The sequence below is a fragment of the Pan troglodytes genome, chromosome 9 (assembly GCF_028858775.2).
Source record: "Pan troglodytes isolate AG18354 chromosome 9, NHGRI_mPanTro3-v2.0_pri, whole genome shotgun sequence".
Classification (NCBI taxonomy): Eukaryota; Metazoa; Chordata; class Mammalia; order Primates; family Hominidae; genus Pan; species Pan troglodytes.
In genome coordinates, this window is record NC_072407.2 from 95,043,755 (window position 1) to 95,066,435 (window position 22,681).

A 22,681-nucleotide genomic window follows, 5' to 3' on the forward strand; every position below is an offset into this window, starting at 1 on the left:
TGCTAACTAGAGCACATAGCCATGAGGATGGGGAACACTCCTCTGTCAAGATATTCTCCCTTCTCCCAAAGCCAGGCTTGAGCCCCTCCCTGCAGCTCCCAGAAGACTTTGTTGTTCAAATCTAGGTTCCTTCCTTATTCTGCAGCCTATCTGCATGGTAGAAATTAGCTGGTCACTGTCCTCTCTGGGACTAAAATTCCCCAGTTTTACCATGACATTATACAGTAATCCCCATTTATCTGAGATTTTGTTTTCTCTGATTTCAGTTACCTGCAGCATAATACAATAGGATATTTTGAAAGAGACAGAGAGAACATATTTATATAACTTTTATTATAGCATATTGTTTAAATTGTTCTATTTTGTTAATTGTTGTTATTAATATTACTGTACCTAATTTATAAATTAAACTCTATCATAGGTACATATGTAGAGAAAAATAAGGTACATATAATGCATAGGGTTGGTAACTGTGCCATCCAAGGTTTCAGACATCCACTGGAGGTCTTGGACATATCCCCCACGTATAAGGGGGAACTACTGGAATACCATGCAGAGTTTCAGCCCCTGAAACAGCACAAAGGCAAATTAAATACAGTATATAAGACAAGTTCACTTTCAAGTCAGATAGACCTAGGTCTAAATCTTGCTTTCTCTACTTACTAACTGTGTGAACTTAGTATCTCTGAACTTCCTCTGCAAACTAGGAATGAAACTGACTTCCTGCTTAGCATAAGAATTAGATGAGGTCATGCAGGCACGGGGCTTAGCACATGGTAATGATCAATAACTGGTATCTACTATTGTAGATACTACTATTTTCTCTACTGTCTTGTATTGCTGGATTGCACTCACTGGGACGTAAAGTACTCACACATAGACAAAATGATTTGCTCAAGGTTATAGAATAAGTTAATGAAGAAATAATATGATACCTCTCAGTACATAGGTTTCCAGCCTTCTGAGCCAGGCTGTCTCCTCATTAAGAATTATTATTATACTTTTTCTATTTAAGTTATAGTATGTAGTATCTCTATGGTGTTGGCTGACTCAGAACTGAAGGAATAATCAGAATTAGAGGTTTCCTGACATTGAAATAAGCTAAAGGGTAACTGTTCCCGATAGAATGACATTCTCTGTCTAGTGCAATTGGCTGTTGCTAGGGAAATATCCCCATTATTTGCAAATTTGAAGGGTCAATTCTTTATCGTTTTATTAGAAATAATATTCACAATTCGTAAATGTAAAGTCATCAGAGTTTCTGGAATGGGATGGTTAAGAGTTAGAAATGAATCTATAGTGACTGTAATGCAGGCTTCAGATGGTTACGATGAAATAAAATCATTTGGAATGAAAAGCACAATGCACTGAGGAGTCACCAAGATAAAACAAGTTACATGATTAAGATGTGCTCATTGGGAAACTGCATAAATACAAGAAAAGGTCATTTTCCAGTGAAAACCAAGGAGGGAGGGTTAATTCCTAAATGACTAGATGATGTAGCCACTATTGGCATAGGAACTAAACACACCTATTTATTAATTTATTGATCTGGAGAACTACTAACCAAAGCCCTTTGTCAGTTATAGTTAGTGAGCAGCAGTGTAGCTACTGGATTCCTCGCATTATCCAAGTTTCTAGACACAGAGAACCCATTGCAGACATAGATTGAGTCTGCACAATAGCACCAGTATATTTTAGAAATAGCAAAACATAACAAAGTGAAGATGGTGATGGGGAATTTTAAAGGTGAAGTTTTAACACTTAATATTAAGAAGAGCCACAGCCCTTTGTTAGGACAAGCATAAAAATTTGTTTTTGTTAAGCTACGCAAATAGAACTAATTTACACAAAGTGATGAAATTACTGCATGGTACACATGACTTTTGTGTCCTTGGTAGGGATAAAACCTTTCCATTTGGGGAAAGTTTGGATTCTGGTTGTCTCCTGGGAAGGAAGTGATGGAGGTGGATATGTGGAGGGCCTTTTCTCTGATTCCTCTACTAACCAGGTGTCACCTATCCAATTTGGAAAATAGAATGTTTACAGTTAAAGAATTATTTGACTTAGTTTGCCCCAGTTTCAAGTGTGGGAACATGCAGGGACAGGCAGTTTTCCCAGAATCTGCTGCCTGAATAAGGAGATACTCAGTTTGTAGACCTGCAGAAATAAGAAATCAAGTCCTAAGTAGGAAGGAGATGTTTCTTCGCAACAAATACTTATGAAGCCTCTTTCATGTGGCAGTCTTGGAGCACAAAAACAGACCATAATATCTGCCCTCCCTGATTAAATAGCCTATGGGGGAAAATAAGGGCAGATTCACCCGCACCGCACCTCAGAAGCTAGTCATAGCATTGGAGGAGACAAAGGACTTAATAATTTGGTGATTTTATAGTAATGATTTTCTGCTCAAGTAACCCTTGCTTGGGGAATGGAGGCAGAGAGAGCCTTTTCGTTTATGTTCCACAGCTTGACAACCTTCAGGAGCCATGGCAGTGTGGGGAGTTCTGGTAAAGCCCTTTTAGAATGGAAAGCTTTTCTTCTGAGACATCCAAGGATCATTCATCAGCAAATATTTCCTGAGCACTTTCTCTGTGTTACTGAATCTCCACCCCAATGCTATAGACGGGCATTTTCCCCTGAACTCCATTTTGCAGATGGGTTGGAGAAGTAAAATGTAGGCAATGGAGGTGGAATTTTAATTTTAAATTTTAAAGCAAGAAATTTAACAAGATGTGTTTTTTTCTAAACCCCTTCTAAAGACAACATTCTTACTCCAGCCAAGACATGCTGCCTCTTTAGAAGTCCCCTAGGCATCATTCTAGTAAAGCATCTTCATCTTAGATGTGGAAACTGAGACCCAGGCAAGTCAGATTATGTCTGATTTGAGTCCAAAAATATTTATATGCCAAGAACAATGCCAAAAGAATCCCTGCCAAGCCAGCTGGGTGGCACACTCACACCCACATACAGTAGGCTATTATAACCCAGAGGTCTGCACACACGTGGTGAGAGCACAGGCCCACAACAGATCCTAAAGATTGATTTGACCAAGTGCCCTCTACTAAGCAGTCATCCAATGAAGGAAGCCCCCAGTAATATTTACATAATCATTTTTCTCCTCTAATGCTTTGGAGGCAACATCTTTTCTGCCAGGACTGCAGAGTTAATTTTAAGGGTCCTAATCTCCACTCACTTTGGATCACGAGCCAGATAGGGATATAAATCTAAAAATAATTGGATTCTGAACCTCAGCCCAGAGCCAGGACAAGGCAGCAGATGGAGACTAAGAGTGTAAAGGCTGCCCCTCTCTCAGTGCCAGGGTTTGTTCAAGGAAGTGTCTGAAGGAAGAACCAGGACTCCTTTCCTCTGTGGTTTGAAAAGAAGGAGAATAAAGAAGCAGGATGAGGAGGTGGTGAGGATGATAAAGGCACAGTTAAAGTTGAATGTCCCAGGGCTTTTTTTGGGTGAGGGAGGAGTCTGATAAGTCAGTGGAGAATGTCATCAAAGAACTTTCTATTCATTAACTCATTCATGGAGCAATGGGAAAAATATACGCAGACGTTCCTTGACTAACCATGGTGTTACATCCCAATAAACCTATTGTAAGTTGAAATATCATAAGTGGAAAGTGCATTTAATATAATTAACTTATCTAACTTCATAGCTTAGCTAGTCTGCCTCAAACATGCCCAGGACACTTACATTAGCCTATAATTGGGCAAAATCATGTAACACTGATATGGTTTGGCTGTGTCCCAACTCAAGTTTTATCTTGAATTGTAGTTCCCATAATCCCCATGTGTAATGGGAGGGACCAGGTGGAGACAATTGAATCATGGGGGTGGTTTCCCCATCCTGTTCTCATGATAGTGTGTTAGTTCTCATGAGATCTGATGGTTTTATAGGGGCTTCCCCCTTTCCTGGGCACTCATTCTTCTCTTTTCTGCCACCTTGTGAATAAAGACATGTTTGCTCCCCTTCTGCCATGATTGTAAGTTTTCTGAGGACTCCAAAGCCCTGAGGAACTGTGAGTCAATTAAACCTCTTTCTTTTATAAATTATGCAGTCTTGGGTATGTCCTTATAGCAGCATGAGAATGGACTAATACAAACACAAAGCCTATTTTATAATAAAGTGTTGAATATTTCATGTGATTTATTGAATATTGTACTAGAAGTGAAAAACAGAATTGTTGTATGGGTACTTGAATTAGGTTTCTACTGAATGCATGTGACTTTTGAAACATCATAAAGTTGAGTCATCTTAAGTTGAGGACCATCTGTATTTCCAGTTTTAATTTTTTTAGTTGCAAAGTCTGTGATGTAGAGGAAATCATATTATAGATATATCCCATATTTGTAAGCACCCTTTCCTCCCTCATTTCTAGAAATCTGAGTTCAGGTTCTATCTCCTGTTTATTTTGTGTGACTTTGAATAAGCCATTGATACCGTAACTTTTAAGATCTTCACCTGTAGGACTGATAACCACTCCTGCCTTGCTCCTGGACCAGTCTTTAGAACAATCAATAATGGGTTGGAAACAAAACCACAGACTCCATGAGGAAACCACAGAGCAACTACACTCAAAGTGAGTAGAGGTTGGGAGCCCTAAATTTCACTCTGCAGTGATGGTGAATATAGATGTTACCTCCAGAGCACTGGAGGAGAAAAGAGATTATGTAAATATTACCAGGGACTAACTTTGTTGCATTGATGCTGAAAGATCATGACTGACTCATTGATTGCTGTTTCCAAGGCGCCATTCACAGTGCTTTGCAAAGAGTAGACCAATTCTATTGGTGAAAGATAGAATGAAATGCTCAGATATCTATGGAGTGTTCATTTATTAGTTAATATTTAAAACACCTTGTAAATTTGAACTCACATTGTTAGCCTGTGAACACATACATGCTTTGTGACTATCTTGTCAGACACAGAAAAAAATCAAAGGGTAAAACAGGAGATGCTTCTAAGGTAAGTGAACACTCCCTCTTCCCTCCCCAGACACACATCTGTCCTAATCCAGATGTTAATGATTCAGAGTTGACTACATCAATCAGGTGAGCAACTAAAATATTATCCTGAGAAATGTCAGATTCTATTGCATTGTCTTTGCAATTTAACTGTTATTTACCATTTATGAATAACATATACACTTGCAAATTATTTCACAATCATTTTTATAGCTGCTCTGTGAGAGATAATTAAAGCAAAACCACTTTAAATGAAGCTGCTCAAAGGGACAAAGTTGTTGTGCCAATAATGTGCTATATAAATGCAAATTATCAGGATTCATATTATAGTGAAAACTGCTTGTATCATTTTTCATGAGACCAACATGTAAATATTATAATAGTCCTCTGATTTATAGAGCACTTTTCTTCCTAAAAGATAAACATGCCTAGCCATGTATTATTTAACAGATATTTCCAACTCTGAGGGATGAGTAAAACCATTCATTCACTAATCCTTTCACTAAGATACTACAACAATGCACAACTTAAAATAGGTACTCAATGTTTGACAGCTGAATGAATGAGGTGGCATTTAACACAGCACATACACATCAGTAGCCTTCGTGCAGAGAATGAGGGGTGTGGTGGAGCAGGGTATGGTCAATAGAAAAGGTCGAAACATTTAGGGAAGTACTGAGGAATTCAAAAGACTCAATCAAAGTAGAAGGAAAAGAATGGAAGCAACAAGGGATAAGGTTGGATAGGTGAACTGAGGCTATCATCAGTATGTGGAAGACATCTAGTTTTCTACCTCTCAGAAAATAAAACTGTGAAAAAGAAGAAATGATGGGAAAATTTACTTGTAATTGGTGAGGTTAATGTTCTGGAGAAATAACCCCAACGGAGCCATAATCTGTACATTTTAAGTGCCTGAGAAGCCAATAAAAATGTAATCTCAAGAGAGCTGTGTCTTCATTAGCATGGATAAAGCAGCAGCCTCATCAGTGGTATCAGCAGAGCAATCCACACTTTGTATTTCACAGGAACCCTGGTTCATAGAAAGAAAAGTCAGAGTTCACCGCATGGATATGACGGGGGAATGCTTTTTTAGAGTCACATTATTAAGCACTCATGGAAATAATGTACTGAGGAATAGTTTGGAAAATACTGGTTTATAGCACAGAAAAATAGGACAGAAGATAGCTGGGCATGGTGGTGTGTGCCTGTAGTCCCAGCTACTCGGGAGTCTGAGGCAGGAGAATTGCTTGAACCCAGGAGGCGGAGGTTGCAGTGAGCCGAGATTGCACCACTACACTCCAGCCTGGCGACAGAGCAAGACTCCATGTCAAAAAAAAAAAAGAAGGAAAGAAAAATAGGACAGAAGAGCAGCCCTCTTGCCCTTCTACCAACCCTTAGAAGAATTAGATAATGGTCATATTTCTTGTAAAAAAAAAAATCACATCCTGTTTATCTTTGGCACTAATCACAAGTGATGCCCCCAAACCTTCTCAAATCCCCAGATTTCTGAATACCACCTACAGCATATCAACTTCTGTGTAAACTGTACTGGGAATGTAACTGAGATGTTTAAATGATTGCATTAGCCATTGTTGATTCTATAAACATGGGAATAATCTTTTCATTAAATTTACTGATGTCATTTTTTCATATCATTAAAACACAAAATTGTCCTCTGCCTGCGACCACTGGAAACAAGTAGGCTATGTCTGGGCAGATCTGTGAGGCCCACACTCCATGTAGTCATCTTGGGCCTGGACTGGGAAAATAAATGGCTCATGCTTCTGATTAATTGATATGGTTTAAACTTGTGCTCCTGCCCAAATCTCTTGTCTAATTGTAATCCCCAATGTTGGAGGAGGAGCCTGGTGAGAGGTGATTGGATCATGGGGGCAGACTTCCCCTTTGCTGCAGTCATGATAGTGAGTGTGTTCCCGTGATAGTGCATGAGTTCTCATGAGATCTTGTTCTTTAAAAGTGTATGACACACACACCCCCAACTCTCTTTCCTTCTGCTCTGGCCACGTAAGATGTGTCTACTTCCTCTTTGCTTTCCACCATGACTGTAAGTTTCCTGAGACCTCCTCAGCCATGGTTCCTGTATAGCCTGTGGAACTGTAAGTCAATTACCTGCTTTCTTTATAAATTACCCAGTCTCCGGTAGTTCTTTATAGCAATGTGAGAATGGACTAATACAGAAAATTAGTACCTAGGAGTGGGGCACTGCTGTAAAGATACCTGAAAATGTGGAAGCAACTTTGGAACTGAGTAACAGGTAGAAGTTGGAACAGTTTGGAAAGCTCAGAAGACAGGAAGATGAGGGAAAGTTTGGAACTTTCTAGAGACTTGTTAAATTGTTGTGACCAAAATGCTGATAGTGACATGGACAATGAAGTCCAGGCTGAGGTGGTCTCAGATGGAGATGAGGAACTTATTGGGAAATGAAATAAAGGTCACTCTTACTATGCTTTAGCAAAGTGACTGGCAGCATTATGTCCCTGCCCTAGAGATCTGTGGAATGCTAAACTTGACAGAGATTAGGCTATCTAGCAGAAAAGGTTTCTAAGCAGCAAAGCATTGAAGACATGGCTTGGCTGCTTCTAACAGCATATGCTCATATGGATGAGCAAAGATATTATCTACAACTGGAACTTACATTTAAAAGGGAAACAGAGCAAAAAAGTTTGGAAAATTTGCAGCCTGATAATGCGGTAAAAAAGTAAAACCCATTTTCTTGGAAAGAATTAAAGTCAGCTGCAGAAATTTACTGCATAAGTAAAGAGGAGCCAAATGTTAATAGCCAAGACAATGGGGAAAATGCCTCAAAGGCATTTCAGAGACCTTCACGGCATCCCCTCCCATACAGGCCCAGAGGCCTAGGAGGGAAAAATGCTTTCATATGTCAGGCCCAGGGTCCTGCTGCCCTTTGCAACCTTGGGACACTGATCCCTGCATCCCAGCCACCCTAGCTCCAGTTATGGCTAAAAGGGCCCCAGATATGTCACAGGCTGCTGCTCCAGAGGGTACAAGCCTTAAGCCTTGGCAGCTTCCACATGGCACTAAGCATGCATGTGCACAGAAGGCAAGAGTTGAGGTTTGGGAGCCTCTGCATAGATTTCAGAGGCAGTACAGAAATGCCTGGATGTCCAGGAAGAAGTCTGCTGCAAGGATGGAGCCCTCATGAAGAACCTCTACCAGGGCAATGCAGAGGGGAAACACAGAGTCCCCACTGGGGCACTGCCTAGTGGAGCTGTGAGAAGATTGCCACCATCCTCCAGACCCCAGAATGGTAGATCCACCAACAGCTTGCACCATGTACCTGGAAAAGCCACGGCACTCAACATTTGCCCATGAAAGCAGCTGAGGGGGCATTGTACCCTGCATAGCCACAAGGGCGGAGATGCCTAGGGCCTTGGGAGCCCACCTTTTGCATCAGTGTGGCCTGGATGTGAGACATGGAGTCAAAGGAGATTATTTTGGGGCTTTAAGATTTAATGGCTGCCCTACTGGGTTTTGAACTTGCATGGGGCCTGTAGCCCCTTTGTTTTGGCTGATTTCTCCTTTTGGGAATTGGGCATTTACCCAATGCCTGTACCCCCATTATATCTTGCAAGTAACTAAATTATTTTTTATTTCACAGGCTCATAGGCAGCAGGGACTTGACTTGTCTCAGATGAGACTTTGGACTGTGGACTTTTGAGTTAATGCTGAAATGAGTTAAGACTTGGGGAACTGTGGAAAAGTGATGATTGTATTTTGCAATGAGAGAAGGACATAAAATTTTGGAGGTGCCAGGGGCAGAATGATATGGTTTGCATTTGTGCGCTTGCCCAAATCTCATGTTGGATTGTATACCCATTGTTGGAGGAGGGTCCTGATGGCAGGTGACTGGATCATGGGGATGGACTTCCCCCTTACTGTTCTCATGATAGTGAGTGAGTTTTCATGAGACTTGGTTGTTTAAAAGTGTGTGGCACATCCCTCCTCTCTCTCTCTTTTCTTCTGCTCTTACCATGTAAGGGTTGCCTACTTCCCCTTAGCCCTCTGCCATGATTGAAAGTTTCCTGAGGCCTCCCCAGCCATGCTTCCTGTGCAGCCTGCAGAGCTGTGAGTCAATTAAACCTCTTTTCTTTATAAATTACCCAGTCTCAGGTAGTTCTTTATAGCAGTGCAAAAATGGACTAATACACCAATTTTGATGATGGACTTTGTAAAATTGCAAAGATCATTACTGCAGTTGCCACTTCTAAGATTTGGTTACTTGTAAAACAGCAACAATTATTAAGAGCATGTTGACTTTCCCCATGCCTGACACATTTGGGGGCACTTTTCATGTACTGCTTTATTTCGCCCTCACTATAGCCCTATGAGCTGGGCACTGTTGCAATCCCTCTTTCACAACTGTGGCTGCTGAGATACAGAAACCTCATTTGAATATTGCTTTCCTGATACAATGCAAATGCATTTCATTATCCCCAGGTCTTCATGGCATAAGTGGCATTTAACCTAGCCTCAGGAGAGAACATTGGATATTTTTAAATGTAAGAAATAGGCTGAGATCCTAAGCAAAGAGCTTTAAAAGATCCTCTGAACTTGAAATGAAGGTCACCAGGTCAACTGTTGAAACCTTAATAGTCCTTTCCCCTCCAATAATTTTATCAACTGGTGCCACAGGATAGATAAAATTACTGCAGCTTTCAAGTTCAAGGTAATAAAGGAGATGGGGAAGATGCCATGGTGATGGTGGGAGAAATACAGACTTTTCAATGAATAGGGAAGACTACAGAAATAGAAAAAAACATAAAGGGCTGGATGCCTGGAATCCCAGCACTTTGGGAGGCTGAGCCTGACGTGGGAGCATTGTTTGAAGCCAAGAGTTTGAGAGCAGCCTGAGAAACACAGTGAGACTCCACCTCTACCAAAAAAATTAAACAATTAGCTGGGCATGATGGCACGTGCCTGTAGTACTGGCTACTCAGGAGGATGCAGTGAGATGATTGTCTGAGCCCAGGAGTTTGAGGCTGCAATGAGCTATGATCATGACACTACACTCCAGCCTGGGTGACAGAGCAAGGCCCCGTCTCTAAAAATAAATAACATAAAGGAAGGTGGTGAGAAGACCCAGCAAGTACTTCAGAATGGTGATAGTAAAATGTCAAAATGCACTCATGGCTTTAAAATTTTGGGGCAGAATTATTAGAAGTTAGGAGGAGGCTCAGAATCAGACTGCCTAGGTCAAAACTCCACTCTACTATTTTCTAGCTAAATTACTGAAACAGTTAGTTAGCTTTCTTTCTTTCTTTCTTCTTTTATTTATTTATTTATATTTTTTGAGACGGAGTCTCACTCTGTCACTAAGGCTGGAGCTGGAGTGCAGAGGCACTATCTCTGCTCACTGCAACCTCCGCTTCCTGGGTTCAAGCATTCTCCTGCCTCAGCTTCCAGCATAGCTAGCATTATAGTCACATACCACCACACCCAGCTAATTTTTGTATTTTTAGTAGAGACGAGGTTTCACCATGTTGACCAGGCTGGTCTTGAACTCCTGACCTCAAATGATATGCCTGCCTCCCAAAGTGCTGGGATTATAGCGCTTTGATTATAGGTGTGAGCCACCATGCCCAGCCAAGTTAGTTGGCTTTCATAAGCCTTGGTTTGCACCAAAAAATGAAGTAATAATATTATCTACTCCAATGGAAGAATTCATAAAATGGTGCCTTATATATGTTAAACTCTCAATAAATGATAGTTTATTATAGTCTCCATCTCAAAAAAAATCTATTCATACAGATTTGGATGAAAAATGGTCTTTACAAACCTTCCTATGTTAAATAGGTCTTGAAAAAGGAAGAAGCCAATCTTAGTGATGGATACCTCAATTCTACTTCAAAATCATTTCATAAATGAGATAAGATATGAAAAATTTCTTAGAATAATGTTGAACACATAGTAAATGCTCCATAAATGGCAGATATTATAATATGAATTATTATTTATGATTGAACAATGGATATTTATGTATGTGGATGGCTGATTTGGGGCTACACCAGCTCTTACCCCAATTCTAAACCAAATTGCATGTCCAAAGAATGTCAGAACCTTTGTAACCCTTATTCTGTGAAAGCATGGACAGCTCACATGTGACCCCCTGTTGGGAAGATGACCAGTGTGGTGAGGGCCAGCCCAGGCACCCCAGGGGTAGGAAGGCCACAGAGCCTTTGTTGGGACAGAGTGAGGGGAAGGCAGTGGATCACATTCTCAGAAGGACAGAGCGGCAGGTGAAAAGTGGAGATTCTCTGTGACTGTGAGAGACATAGGCATGAGGTCACACACTTGACACATATCATTATCTAAAATGTGAAAGTAAAGAGATCATGGGCAATCTCAATAATATCTGTAATAAAACCAATATCTAGGCTGGGCGTGGTGGCTCATGCCTATAATCCTAGCACTTTGGGAGGCTGAGGCAGGAGGATCGCTTGAGGCTAGGAATTTGAGGCCAGCCTGGGCAACATAGTGAGACCCTGTCTCTACAAAATAAATAAGTAAATAATGTGTAATGTCTACCATATATATATATATATATATATATATATATATATATATATATATATTTGTTTTTAAAAAAATCAATATTTACTATTACTTTGGTGCAGGAATTGGCAAACTATGGCCTGAAGGCCAAAATCTGGCTCCCTCTAGCTTTTGTGCAGCCCATGTGCAAAGAATGGTTTTTACACTTTGATGTGGTTGAAAAAAATCAAAGGAGGAATGATATTTTATGATGTGTGAAAATCAAATGATATTCAAATTTAAGTGTCCATAAATAAAATTTCATTGGAATACAGCCACACTCATTCATTTATGTATGTGGATGGCTGATTTGAGGCTACACCAGCAGAGTTGAGTAGTTACAACAGCCCCGCAAATCCTGAAACACTAACTCTATTAATCATCTGTACCTTTACAGAAGAAGTTTACCCTGATCTAGGGCATTGTGCAATTCAGTGTCTTCTCATTCATTCACTCATTTAACAAATATTTTGTCCAGGCACCAAGGAGATTGAGATCCAAAGAGGCAGGGAAGAGAAATGAAACTGAGTTATAGCATCCATAGTGCTTCAACAGAGATAAATACATGCCAAAGACAGCAGTGCCATGAAGGAGTGGCTAGCTGATGGGGAGGGTTGCAAGGGTTTAGTCAAGGTTTCAGAAATGAAATAACAGTTCACCAGGTTCTCAAACATACAACACACAATGGGCAGTAGCCAGACAGTCTGCTGTCCCAGTTTTGCAGATGAGAATACAGGAGCGCGGAAAGGCCAATGGCATCCTTAAGGTTAACTGGTAAAGCAGGATCAGGGCAAGGTCAGAACCTCCAGGCTTCCCACTCCAGGCCCTTGTGCACTCCAGAAGCAGGCTGTGTGACAACCAGGGAAGAACCCTCTATGCAAGGGTGGGAAGCCAGCAGAGGGGAAAGACAAGATGACTATTTCAAGGCATAGATCAGATTTGGTCACGGAGACTGTTACCAGCAGCAAATTCATATGGATATGAGTCTGCAGACACCTCAATTCTTGCCCCCTTAGAAAAAAGAATTCAACTGGAAGGTCGTAAGGCAGAAGGAGAAACCAAGGCAAGTTTTAGAAAGTTTATTAAAAATCTTTAGAGCAGAAATGAAAAGAAGTAAAGTACACTTGGAAGAAGGCCAAGCAGGCAACTTGAAAGATCAAGTGTGCATTCTGGCCATTTTACTTGGGGTTTTATATGTTGGCATAGTTCTGGGGTCTCCTGTTACCTCTCCCCTGATTCTTCCCTTGGGGTGGGCTCTCCACATGTGCAGTGGCCTGCTAGCACTTGGGAGGGGAGCACATGCAGGGTGTATATTGGAGTTGTATGCATGCTCACCTGAGGCTTCTTCCCCCACCAGTCTAGTTTTCCTAGAGGAAGGTCATATACCAGTTAAACTCTGCCATTTTGCCTCCTGATGCATGCGCTTAAGCCCACTTGCTCAACTCCTGAGATCTTATCAGGAAGCTGTTGATCACCAGTTTCAGGTTTTTCTATTTATTGGGAAACTGCCTTTCCCTAGCCCCAACTGTAACCAATTATTATTTGAAAGAGACAGTTAACAACCACCTGACCATCACCTGATGGTCAGCTGACATTCCTGGTTTGTGTTGGGGGGTGTTGAAGGTATTCCTCTTCTCCCCTACTCATCCCTAACTAGCTACGTACTATAACAGATACAACCACTGGCAGTGGAAGCTCAAAGTGCATGCTGGTGCAGGACAAATGGACCTTCCAAATGACCACCTGAGAACATGAGCAATTGCTTTATGGACTGTAAGTTACTATTCTGAGTACTTTATGCTGTCTGTGTTTTAGGAGAACTGATGCCAAAGCCTGCATTTTGTTACCTTCTTTGGAATCATTGGGAATATCCCAAGTTTGAAGTCTGATTTGTTTCTATTGCTCTGGTTTGGGACACATCCATGGAAGCCTAGAAGAGGAGAGGATTATCCTTTTAAATTTAGCCATTTTCCAACCTTTTTTTTTAATTTGCTTTGTTTTGTTTTCTTTCAGCAAATGTGTTAAATGCCTACCATGTGTTAGGAATTTTTACATTATGTCATTTCAATAAATTATGGTTACTAGTAAATGGCAATTGTGCTGAACATATAAATGTTTTATTTTATTGTATTGTATTATCAAAACAGCCCTATGAAATACAGGTTTGTAAATTTGGAAGTGGAAGATCAGAATGAGTGAAAAAGGAAAAACGAACTGACGTTATTTCAGTGCCAGTGACAAAATTCAAAAGGCATGTCATTTTTTTTTGCTATTATAAATAAGGCAGCAGAGAATAACACTGAAATAAAGAAAAAACTTTTTATTATGCAAAAAATTATATCCAAATTTTTAATTAACATTGATGCTGCCTGATACTCCAGTGGCTACTGATTACCCCTGGAGATGGACATTTGTTAATGTGATATTGAACTTTCCCCTCACACAGAGGAGACCCTGAGTATCTGCTGAAAATGCGCAGTTGGGGATGTAAGGATTCTCGGGGCTCCATAATCTTGAATCTATGCTCAGTCCTTCCTCCCTTCTTTCTCCCTCATCCTTGTTCTCTCCATCTCTGGTCCTCATCTGGCTTAGACTATCTCTGAGGGTCCTTCTTAGAGCTGCTGCTGGTGATCCTACAGCTGGAGAGCAGGAAGGGGATACTTAGCTTTCCTATTTTAACAACAGTAATCCACTCAGGTGGAACGAGAGCATTTGCAGGCTGTTAATGTTCTTACTAATTAAAGTTTACAGCATGTGGGAAATTCACCTTTAAGGAGTTACAATTTATTTTCCCATTCACGACCCTTGGTATCATGACCAGTAAATGAAAATCTAATAACTTTCTTCATCATGAGATGCTGTTTGTCTTTTCTTTGTTTTCTTCTAAAGCTGTAGGAGGAAATTGAATGTAAAAATTGGATGAACTGCTTCCCTGTGGGGGTATTAGTCATCCTGCTGACTGAACTCCAAATTTAATCCCTTATAATTTCTCACCCATTACAAAGGCAACTCAGCCATTAGAGAGTATGGCCCTGACACCCATAGATCCTGGCTCAGACTCCAAGAGGCCCTGGGTATTGATAACAAGGGGGAGACACAGGAGGACTTTAACTTCTGCAAATACCGTAGCATAATGTATGCAGCACAGGCTGCCTGGGAACTTAGCTCTAGCTTTGTAATTTACTAGGTGTGTGACCTAGAGTAAGTTACTCTCGGGTCTCCATAACCTTGAATCTATGCTCAGTCCTTCCTCCCTTCTTTCTCCCTCATCCTTGTTCCCTCCATCTCTGGTCCTCATCTGGCTTTATGAGCCTCAGTTTCCTCATCTGTCAAATGGGAATGATAATAGCACCTACCTCATAGAATTGTGAGTATTTAGTTAATCTATACGGTGGGCTTAAAACAGTCCTGAACATAGAGCCCACTAAATGTTCACTATTATTACTTATACTTGTCACTGGCTTATAAAATGGAAGCATCCAAGTCAGAGCTGCCCTGAGAAAAAATATTTCAACCTAGGTAGACAGATTAATTCCCTTGGCAGCTGGATCTTCACTTTAAATAAAATGCATTTGCCTTTGTGGGGATTTATTTGCATGAAGCATTCATTCATTTTTTTCATCCAGTCACTACAAATGGCAAATGGTGAGATCCAGGAATAAACCTATTCATTTATTTATTCATTCAATAAATACTCATTATCAGGTTTTGATGTCCACATAGCAAGTGTATAGATATTTCACAATTACAAATCTAGGTAACAAATCATTATATAAAATGTTTTATACTACTTTGACCCATTCACTTTCAAGATGACCTGAAAAACTAGGTTTGAATATAGAATTCTTGGAACGCTCACAGTTCTGTGCTCAAATGTGACAGTGCGAGGATTGCTGGCCCTAGCCCTCCAACCATGGCCTGACAACTTTTTTCCCACCCAAGCTGAGTTCTGTACCATGTATCCTTGCACACAGGTGTGTGGATGCTCTACCTTGCATGTCCAAGCTGCACACACAGCTTCACCCACCACTCCATGGACATGCCTCAGGCCTAAAGGCACTCATTCTAATGGCATCATCCACCTTCCTGAGAATAGGCCCAGGTAAGAGGCACATAGAGACCATGGATGTGGGTCCTGGGCCTTTGGGGTAGAAATTTTAGAGTCCTGGGCACTTAGAAGGAGGATGTAGCCTTGGGTGGACAATTCCCCTTGGACCTATAGACTTTTTACCTCACACAGCTGGAGGAGGGCAGGAGCAGGATTCAGGCAAAGGCCTCCTTGTTTGGATCTAAGGGCATCATCATTTAGTAAGCCCCTCTGTGTGCACGCACTGTCCTCAAAACTGGAGATACCATGGTGAGAAGATAGATGTGGTATAGAGCTTATAAGATGGAAAAACATTCACCAACCCTTGATATAAACAATACATTCTAATTGTGATGACACCATGAAAGAGAAATCCAAGGTGGTGTGAGCTTGTGGAGAGAGACAGCTCTAATCTCATCTGGGGTTGCACATGCTTTCCTGGGAAAGCTACATAAGCTGAGACCTGGAGGAGACAGAAGGTAAAGAGGGTGTGAGAGAGACTTCTAAGCACAGGGAGCATCACGTGCAAAGGTACTGCAGTGGAAAGGACCCAAAGAAAGTTAATACTTCTGGAGTGAATAGAAAGACTGGGCTGGGCGCGGTGGCTCACGCCTGTAATCCCAGCACTTTGGGAGGCCAAGGCGGGCGGATCACAAGGTCAGGAGATTGAGACCATCCTGGCTAACACGGTGAAATCCCGTCTCCACTAAAAAATACAAAAAAAATAGCCAGGCGTGGTGGCAGGCACCTGTAGTCCCAGCTACTGGGGAGGCTGAGGCAGGAGAACGGCGTGAACCTGGGAGGCGTAGCTTGCAGTGAGCCGAGATCACGCTACTGCACCCCAGCCTGGGCGACGGAGAGAGACTCGTCTCAAAAAAAAGAAAGAAAGACTGACAGGGTATAGAATATGACTAGGGATGAAGGAAAGGGTAAGATACTTCAGGGTGGGATGGGGATTTTGTTTTGTAAGGACTTTGGTATTTATCTAGGAGCAATGGGAAGGCATTTAAAGATTTTAATCAGGGGTGTAATCTGATGAGATCTGAATTTTTAAAGGTTCTCTTTGCCTGCAGCTTAGAGAAGGGACTGGGGAGAAAGGGCACAGGAGTGGACATCATGAGTCCAGTTGGGAGACTAATACAAACACAGTGGTGGCTTAGAAAGGATGTGGAGAGAAATGGATGAATAAATCCATTCGTTTAGTGCAGAGCTAAATGAATGTGGAGATGAAGTGTGGGGAAGTATCGCAGATAAACTTCCAAGTGCCTGGCTTAGCACTGGGTGGCTTGTGGGGCATGTTTGGTGGGGACAAGATAGGCTGTGTTTGAGGTGATGGTGAGAAAGCCAAATGGAAACAATGACAGGGAGCTCGGAGAAGATGCCCGGGTTGGACTTGCCAACGAGTAGAAGGCGACTGGCATCACGGGAGGAGATGGGGTCACATAAGCAACGTCTCACTGCAGGACTCTCACCTCAGGGAGAAGAGACCAGGGGCGGCTGAGCCCTCAGGAGTTCCACAATTTCCTGTTGGACTCAATGACTTCCATCATCCTGGTCCAAGTTGCAGTCCTCCCTGTTCCCACGTGGCAGTCAGACTGATCCTTATAGAAAACATGTCAGATGAGCTTAAAACCTTCTCCTCAGCCTAAAACCCTCCAGCAGCCCCCAGTCACTCAGGAGAAAAGCCAGAAACCTCACAGAGGAGCATAAGGCCTTGCAGAATTCAGCACATACACTACTTCCCCCGTTAACTCTCTGACATGATTGTCAAGTGCTCACCCTCTCATCCCTGCACCAGGGCATTTGCACTGATGTTCCCTCTGCCTGAAATGCTTTTCCCTCTCGTGTTACATGGCTCACTTCCTTAGCTCCATGTGACGTTTTCAGGTTCCTGCTAAACAGTGAGCTTCGTGAGGACAAGGGTTTTTCTCTCTCCCTTCTTCATTGCTATTTTCTAGCACCTAGAAAAGTGACTAACACATACTCTGTCTTCAACAAAAATTTGTTGGATGAAAAAAATGAATGAAAAAAATTTTAAAAGTCTGTGTGAGACAAAGTAGCAAACTTAAGAAGTCAAATTTGCTCATTTCTGCTTAAACTTCTGACTCTGTGACAACATGCAGCTCTCTGAAAGATAGTTTGAGGACAAAACAGGAGATAGCACATGGCCCCCATGTCTCTTGCCTGAGTCAACATAATTCCTTAAAAGGATAAATGATCCTGGCCCTTGGCTTTTCTTACACATAAGATGTCTGACCGGGTTAGTGATCATACTTTTACAATCTATAACCAAAGGTACTTTAGTAATCTATGACCAGATGTACTCTTACACTGAAGCCTTGATTTGATTCTGCTATAATATAACTTCTGAGCCAGTTTGATGTGATTTTGCATGTACTGAACCTCCACCACCTGTATCTAAACAGTGGGCTGAAACCCTGTGTCATAGCGGTCTGACAGAACCTCTGACAGAGCAGAAGGGCTGTTCCTGGGCTGTCGGCCTCTGTCTATAATCCTCAGGAAGCCTTCTGAATAAAACTAACTTTAATTATTTAAAAGTTTTGCCAGGCGTGGTGGCTCATGCCTGTAATCCCAGCACTTTGGGAGTCCAAGGCAGGCGGATCACCTTAAGTCAGGAGTTCGAGACCAGCCTGGCCAACATAGTGAAACCCTGTCTCTACTAAAAATACAAAAATTAGCTGGGAGTGGTGGTGTGTGTTTGTAATCCCAGTTACTCAGGAGGCTGAGGCAGGAGAATCGCTTGAACCCGGGAGGAGGAGGTTGCAATGAGCCGAGATGGTGCCACTGCATTCCAGCCTGGGCCAGAGAGTGAGACTCTGTTAAGAAAAAAAAAAAAAAAAAAAAAAGGCTGGGTGCGGTGGCTCACGCCTGTAATCCCAGCACTTTGGGAGCCTGAGGAGGGTGGATCACGGGGTCAGGAGATCGAGATCATCCTGGCTAACACGGTGAAACCCCGTCTCTACTAAAAATACAAAAAAATTAGCCGGGCTTGGTGGCGGGCGCCTGCAGTCCCAGCGACTCAGGAGGCTGAGGCAGGAGAATGGCGTGAACTCAGGAGGCGGAGCTTGCAGTGAGCTGAGATCGCACCACTGCACTCCAGCCTGGGCAACAGAGCGAGACTCCGTCTCAAAAAAAAAAAAAAAAAAAAAAAAAAAAAGCTTGGCTTTTTTTCTTTAGTCAATATAAGGTAAGATGATAATAAGTTGACAAAGAAGCTGAAATGTATCTGCCACTTAAGAAAAACAATGTCCAGTAAAAGATATTTCAAAAATTAGCAAGCTATCAGCTCCATTGAAAACAAAGTAAAATGAAAACGGAAAGGTTTCATGTGAGCCCTTCACACTCCAATATTGACCAGATTGGTAAGCTACATGAAGACAGGAATTTTAGTCTGTCTGGTTTACAATGTATTTCCAATGCTTGGCACAGTGTCTGCAGCACAGTAGATGCTAAAATGTATATCCTGAACTTATAAATTGTCAAAAGACAAAATGACAACAAATTTAGTTATAGAACTAGCTGGCTTTTATTTGCAATTCATGAATTGGGGCAACCTCCATTCTACAAAATAGAATGAGAGCTTCCACCAGGCAAGGGCAGAATAGTGGGTTTTATAAGGTGGAAACAAGAAAACAGAACAATAGAAAAACAATCGATCCGTTAACATCAGGTTACTTTTTTGTAAGGGTTACAGCAGAGGAAACTTTCTGATTATGATGACTCAGGTAGAGTAGAATATCCTGTTTTCTGGAAAAACTGATCTGTTTGTTGATCTATCTGCTTCTTAAAGTTTCTGTTTGATTATGTGGAATTTAGCATGGGTGAATCCATTTTGGTTTGGTTTGGTCTGTTGGGGCCTAATACAGGAGCTCAGCCCAAAACAATGGTCTCCCATAATTTTTGTTTAATAATAAATTGCCATGGATGTCATTCATTGGTGACCTTGGCAATGGTCACAAATGGTTAGCAGTGTTGAGTATGTAATAAAGGTAGAGGCCAACCGCAGGGTCTGGGGGTGTTCGAGGGCTAAGCTGATTAAGCCTGCCAAATGTAATCAAACTGCTTTGCTTGCTTTTAATTGCTTACTTTTAGTTGATCTTAAAACTCCCACTAGCTAACATCAGATAAGGTCTCTGACTGTGGGTCACTATAGTAACAGTTGCTTAAAGCTGCAACTGTTACTATAGGGGGGAAGCCCTTCTCCAGTTCAAGCTGGTTGAGACCACTGATCCTTCAACTGGGCCTGTGCAGGTGACCAAAGAATGACCTTTCAATGTCAGAGAGCCAAAAACTCCACCCTCAGATCATGCTAACACTGCCATTTTCTGCACACATGTCATGTGATGAACTGTGTAGCTCAATTATGCTTGCAGAAATCCCAACAACCTCACCTTTCCTACCTGCCAATCATCTTTTCCAACTCTTTAGACCATCCTGCTTTCTATCTCATAAGCATCTCCAAGCTCTATTTTTGGGGAGGCCTGCTGGAGATTTGTTCTTCTGCTTCCTTGCATTACAGTGTTGTGAATACAATTTTTCCTCTTAGGCAGAAATCCATCATCACAGTGATTGGATTGCTGTGTGATGGCAGAATGAACCTGGTCACTAACAAAAGAGGTAAAGAAGTAGCTAAAGGGGGATATGAGATCAAGGAGGGTTTTCATTAGGTTTTTAAGAGGGAGAGGCGGAAACTTGCCCAAATGCTTATTGGAAGGAGCCAGGAGAGACTGAGATACAGATTTACGAGAGAACAGATAAAATTAATATAGTGTAAGCTCCTCAAGAAGGCAGGCTGAGACCCAGACATTGCCTAGGAAGACAGCCTCTCTTCTCCAGGAACAGGACAGATTGAGGGGTTAACACAGTAGGAGGTGAGTCTGTGAAAGCAATGAGCATTTCCTATGATAGCTTCTGTTTTCTCTGTGTAGTAGGAAGGGGGTCATGGGCTTGGAGAAAGCAAGGGAGGAGGGAAGCTTGGAGGTTTGCAGACAAAGGAGAAGACTTGAAATTTTGGACACAGGCCCACGATCAATTGGCTAATAGAATGAGTGATATCAGACACGAAACACTGGGCCTATCTGTGAAGTGTGATGGAGGCCATAAATTCCATTTCAGTGCATCTCTGAGCCTGCTCAGTAGACACCATGAACAAAGCTCACTCTCTCAAGTTGAAAAAACGTATGGACAAGTTGTCACTGAAATTAAATGGTGGTAGATGTGTCCAAGGAATACTGTGGGGATTCAGTCATTTTATGAATCTTATGATAGATGAATGTGTGAAGATGGCAATTAGTGGGCAACAGAACAATATTAGAACAGTGGAAATAGGAGGAAACAGTATCACCACGTTAAAAGCCTTGGAACAAGTCTAAATAATGGCTGTCCAGCAGAGGAATTCATGTCCCCTCTCCAAAGGGTCTTTCTATGATGTAAAAATTAGATCGTGTACATTTTCATATTAAACTTTTTATTAAATAAAATTTTGTAATAGTCAAAAAAGTTGGACACAGAATGACAGAGGGTAGGTGGTAGTGTTAAATAGGTGGGTGTGATATTGCTATGTACTAAGAAATATACATTTTTATTTTCATCCTCCCCTAAAACCCTTGGAATCATTCCTAAAATCCTTGGACTCTCCAAAGGGATAAATGTCTCTTTGCATGCAAATAAAATTATTTTTGGCTACGGTGTCCTATAGTGTCTGCGAGTGGGGGTTGGTTGGCAGGGAAACCAACCATGTGATTAGAAGGTTGGAACTTTCAGCCCCCTGTCTCCAGGGAGGGTAAAAAAACTGAAGGTTGAGTTGATCACCAGTGGCCAATTATTTAATCAATCGGCACTACATAAATGAAGCCTCCATAAAAACTCAGAAGGACAGATTCTGAGAGCTTCCAGGTTGCTGAACACATGGAGATACCTGGAGCATGGTGCATCCTGGGAGGGTATGGAAGATCTGTAGCCTTCCCACATACCTCTTATGTACCTCTTCATCTGGCAGTTCATCTACATGCTCCATAACTTTATTTATTTATTTATTTGTTTGTTTGTTTATTTATTTTTATTTATTTATTTTTGAGACGGAGTCTGACCCTGTCGCCCTGGCTGGAGTGCAGTGGCGCGATCTTGACTCACTGCAAGCTCTGCCTCCCAGGTTCACGCCATTCTCCTGCCTCAGCCTCCAGAGTAGCTGGACTACAGGTGCCCGCCACCACGCCCGGCTAATTTTTTTGTATTTTTAGTAGAGACGGGGTTTCACCGTATTAGCCAGGATGGTCTTGATCTCCTGACCTCGTGATCCGCCCGCCTTGGCCTCCCAAGGTGCTGGGATTACAGGTGTGAGCCACCATGTCTGGCCCATGCTCCATAACTTTGTAACAAACTGGTAAACATAAGTATTTCTCTGAGTTCTGTGAGCTATTCTAGCAAATGGTTAAACCCAAGGAGGAGGTCATGGGAACCGTTGATTTATGGCTAGTTGCTCAGAAGTACAGGTAACAACCTTGTGCTTGCAATTGGTATCTGAAGTTGGGGGCCATCTCGTGGGGCTGAGCCCTTTAGTGGTGAGGTCTGTGCTAACTCTCAGAATTAAATTGTAAGACACCCAGTTAATGCCTACAGAGGATTGGAGAATTGTTGATGTGAAAAACCCACACATCTGGTGTCAAAAGTGAAGTAATTGAGTAAAGAAAAACAGTTTGTTTTTCCCTTTTGAGTGGGGGAGGATGCATGGTGGGGCCCAAATGAGGAAGCCTCTGGTTATTAAATAGAATAGATCAAACAAATATAGCTTGTAGGTCAAGGGGTCTAAGAGCCATAGACCTCAATTTCCTTATTATTTGGAGAAAATAATTATGAGATGAAGTAGCAAATATCTGCCTCTGGCCAGCCTCACAGCCAGCCCTTGCAGTGAAGAAGCCATGCCTCAGGTTTTCATGTCTCTTACCTGAATCACTGTGTTTTTTAGAAAAGATAAGCTCAATGATCTCAGCCCTTGCCTTTTCTTGTACGTAACGTCTGACAGTAT

General features: G+C 41.8%; 1 protein-coding gene across 1 annotated transcript; it reads left to right on the top strand.

The window, feature by feature from the left end:
- Positions 1–20,801: 20,801 nt before the first annotated feature.
- On the top strand, positions 20,802–21,029 carry LOC107967350 (small nuclear ribonucleoprotein G-like). Its single transcript, XM_054661768.1, has one exon. The coding sequence runs from the start codon at positions 20,802–20,804 to the stop codon at positions 21,027–21,029; it is 228 nt and encodes a 75-aa protein (XP_054517743.1).
- The last annotated feature ends 1,652 nt before the right edge of the window (positions 21,030–22,681 follow it).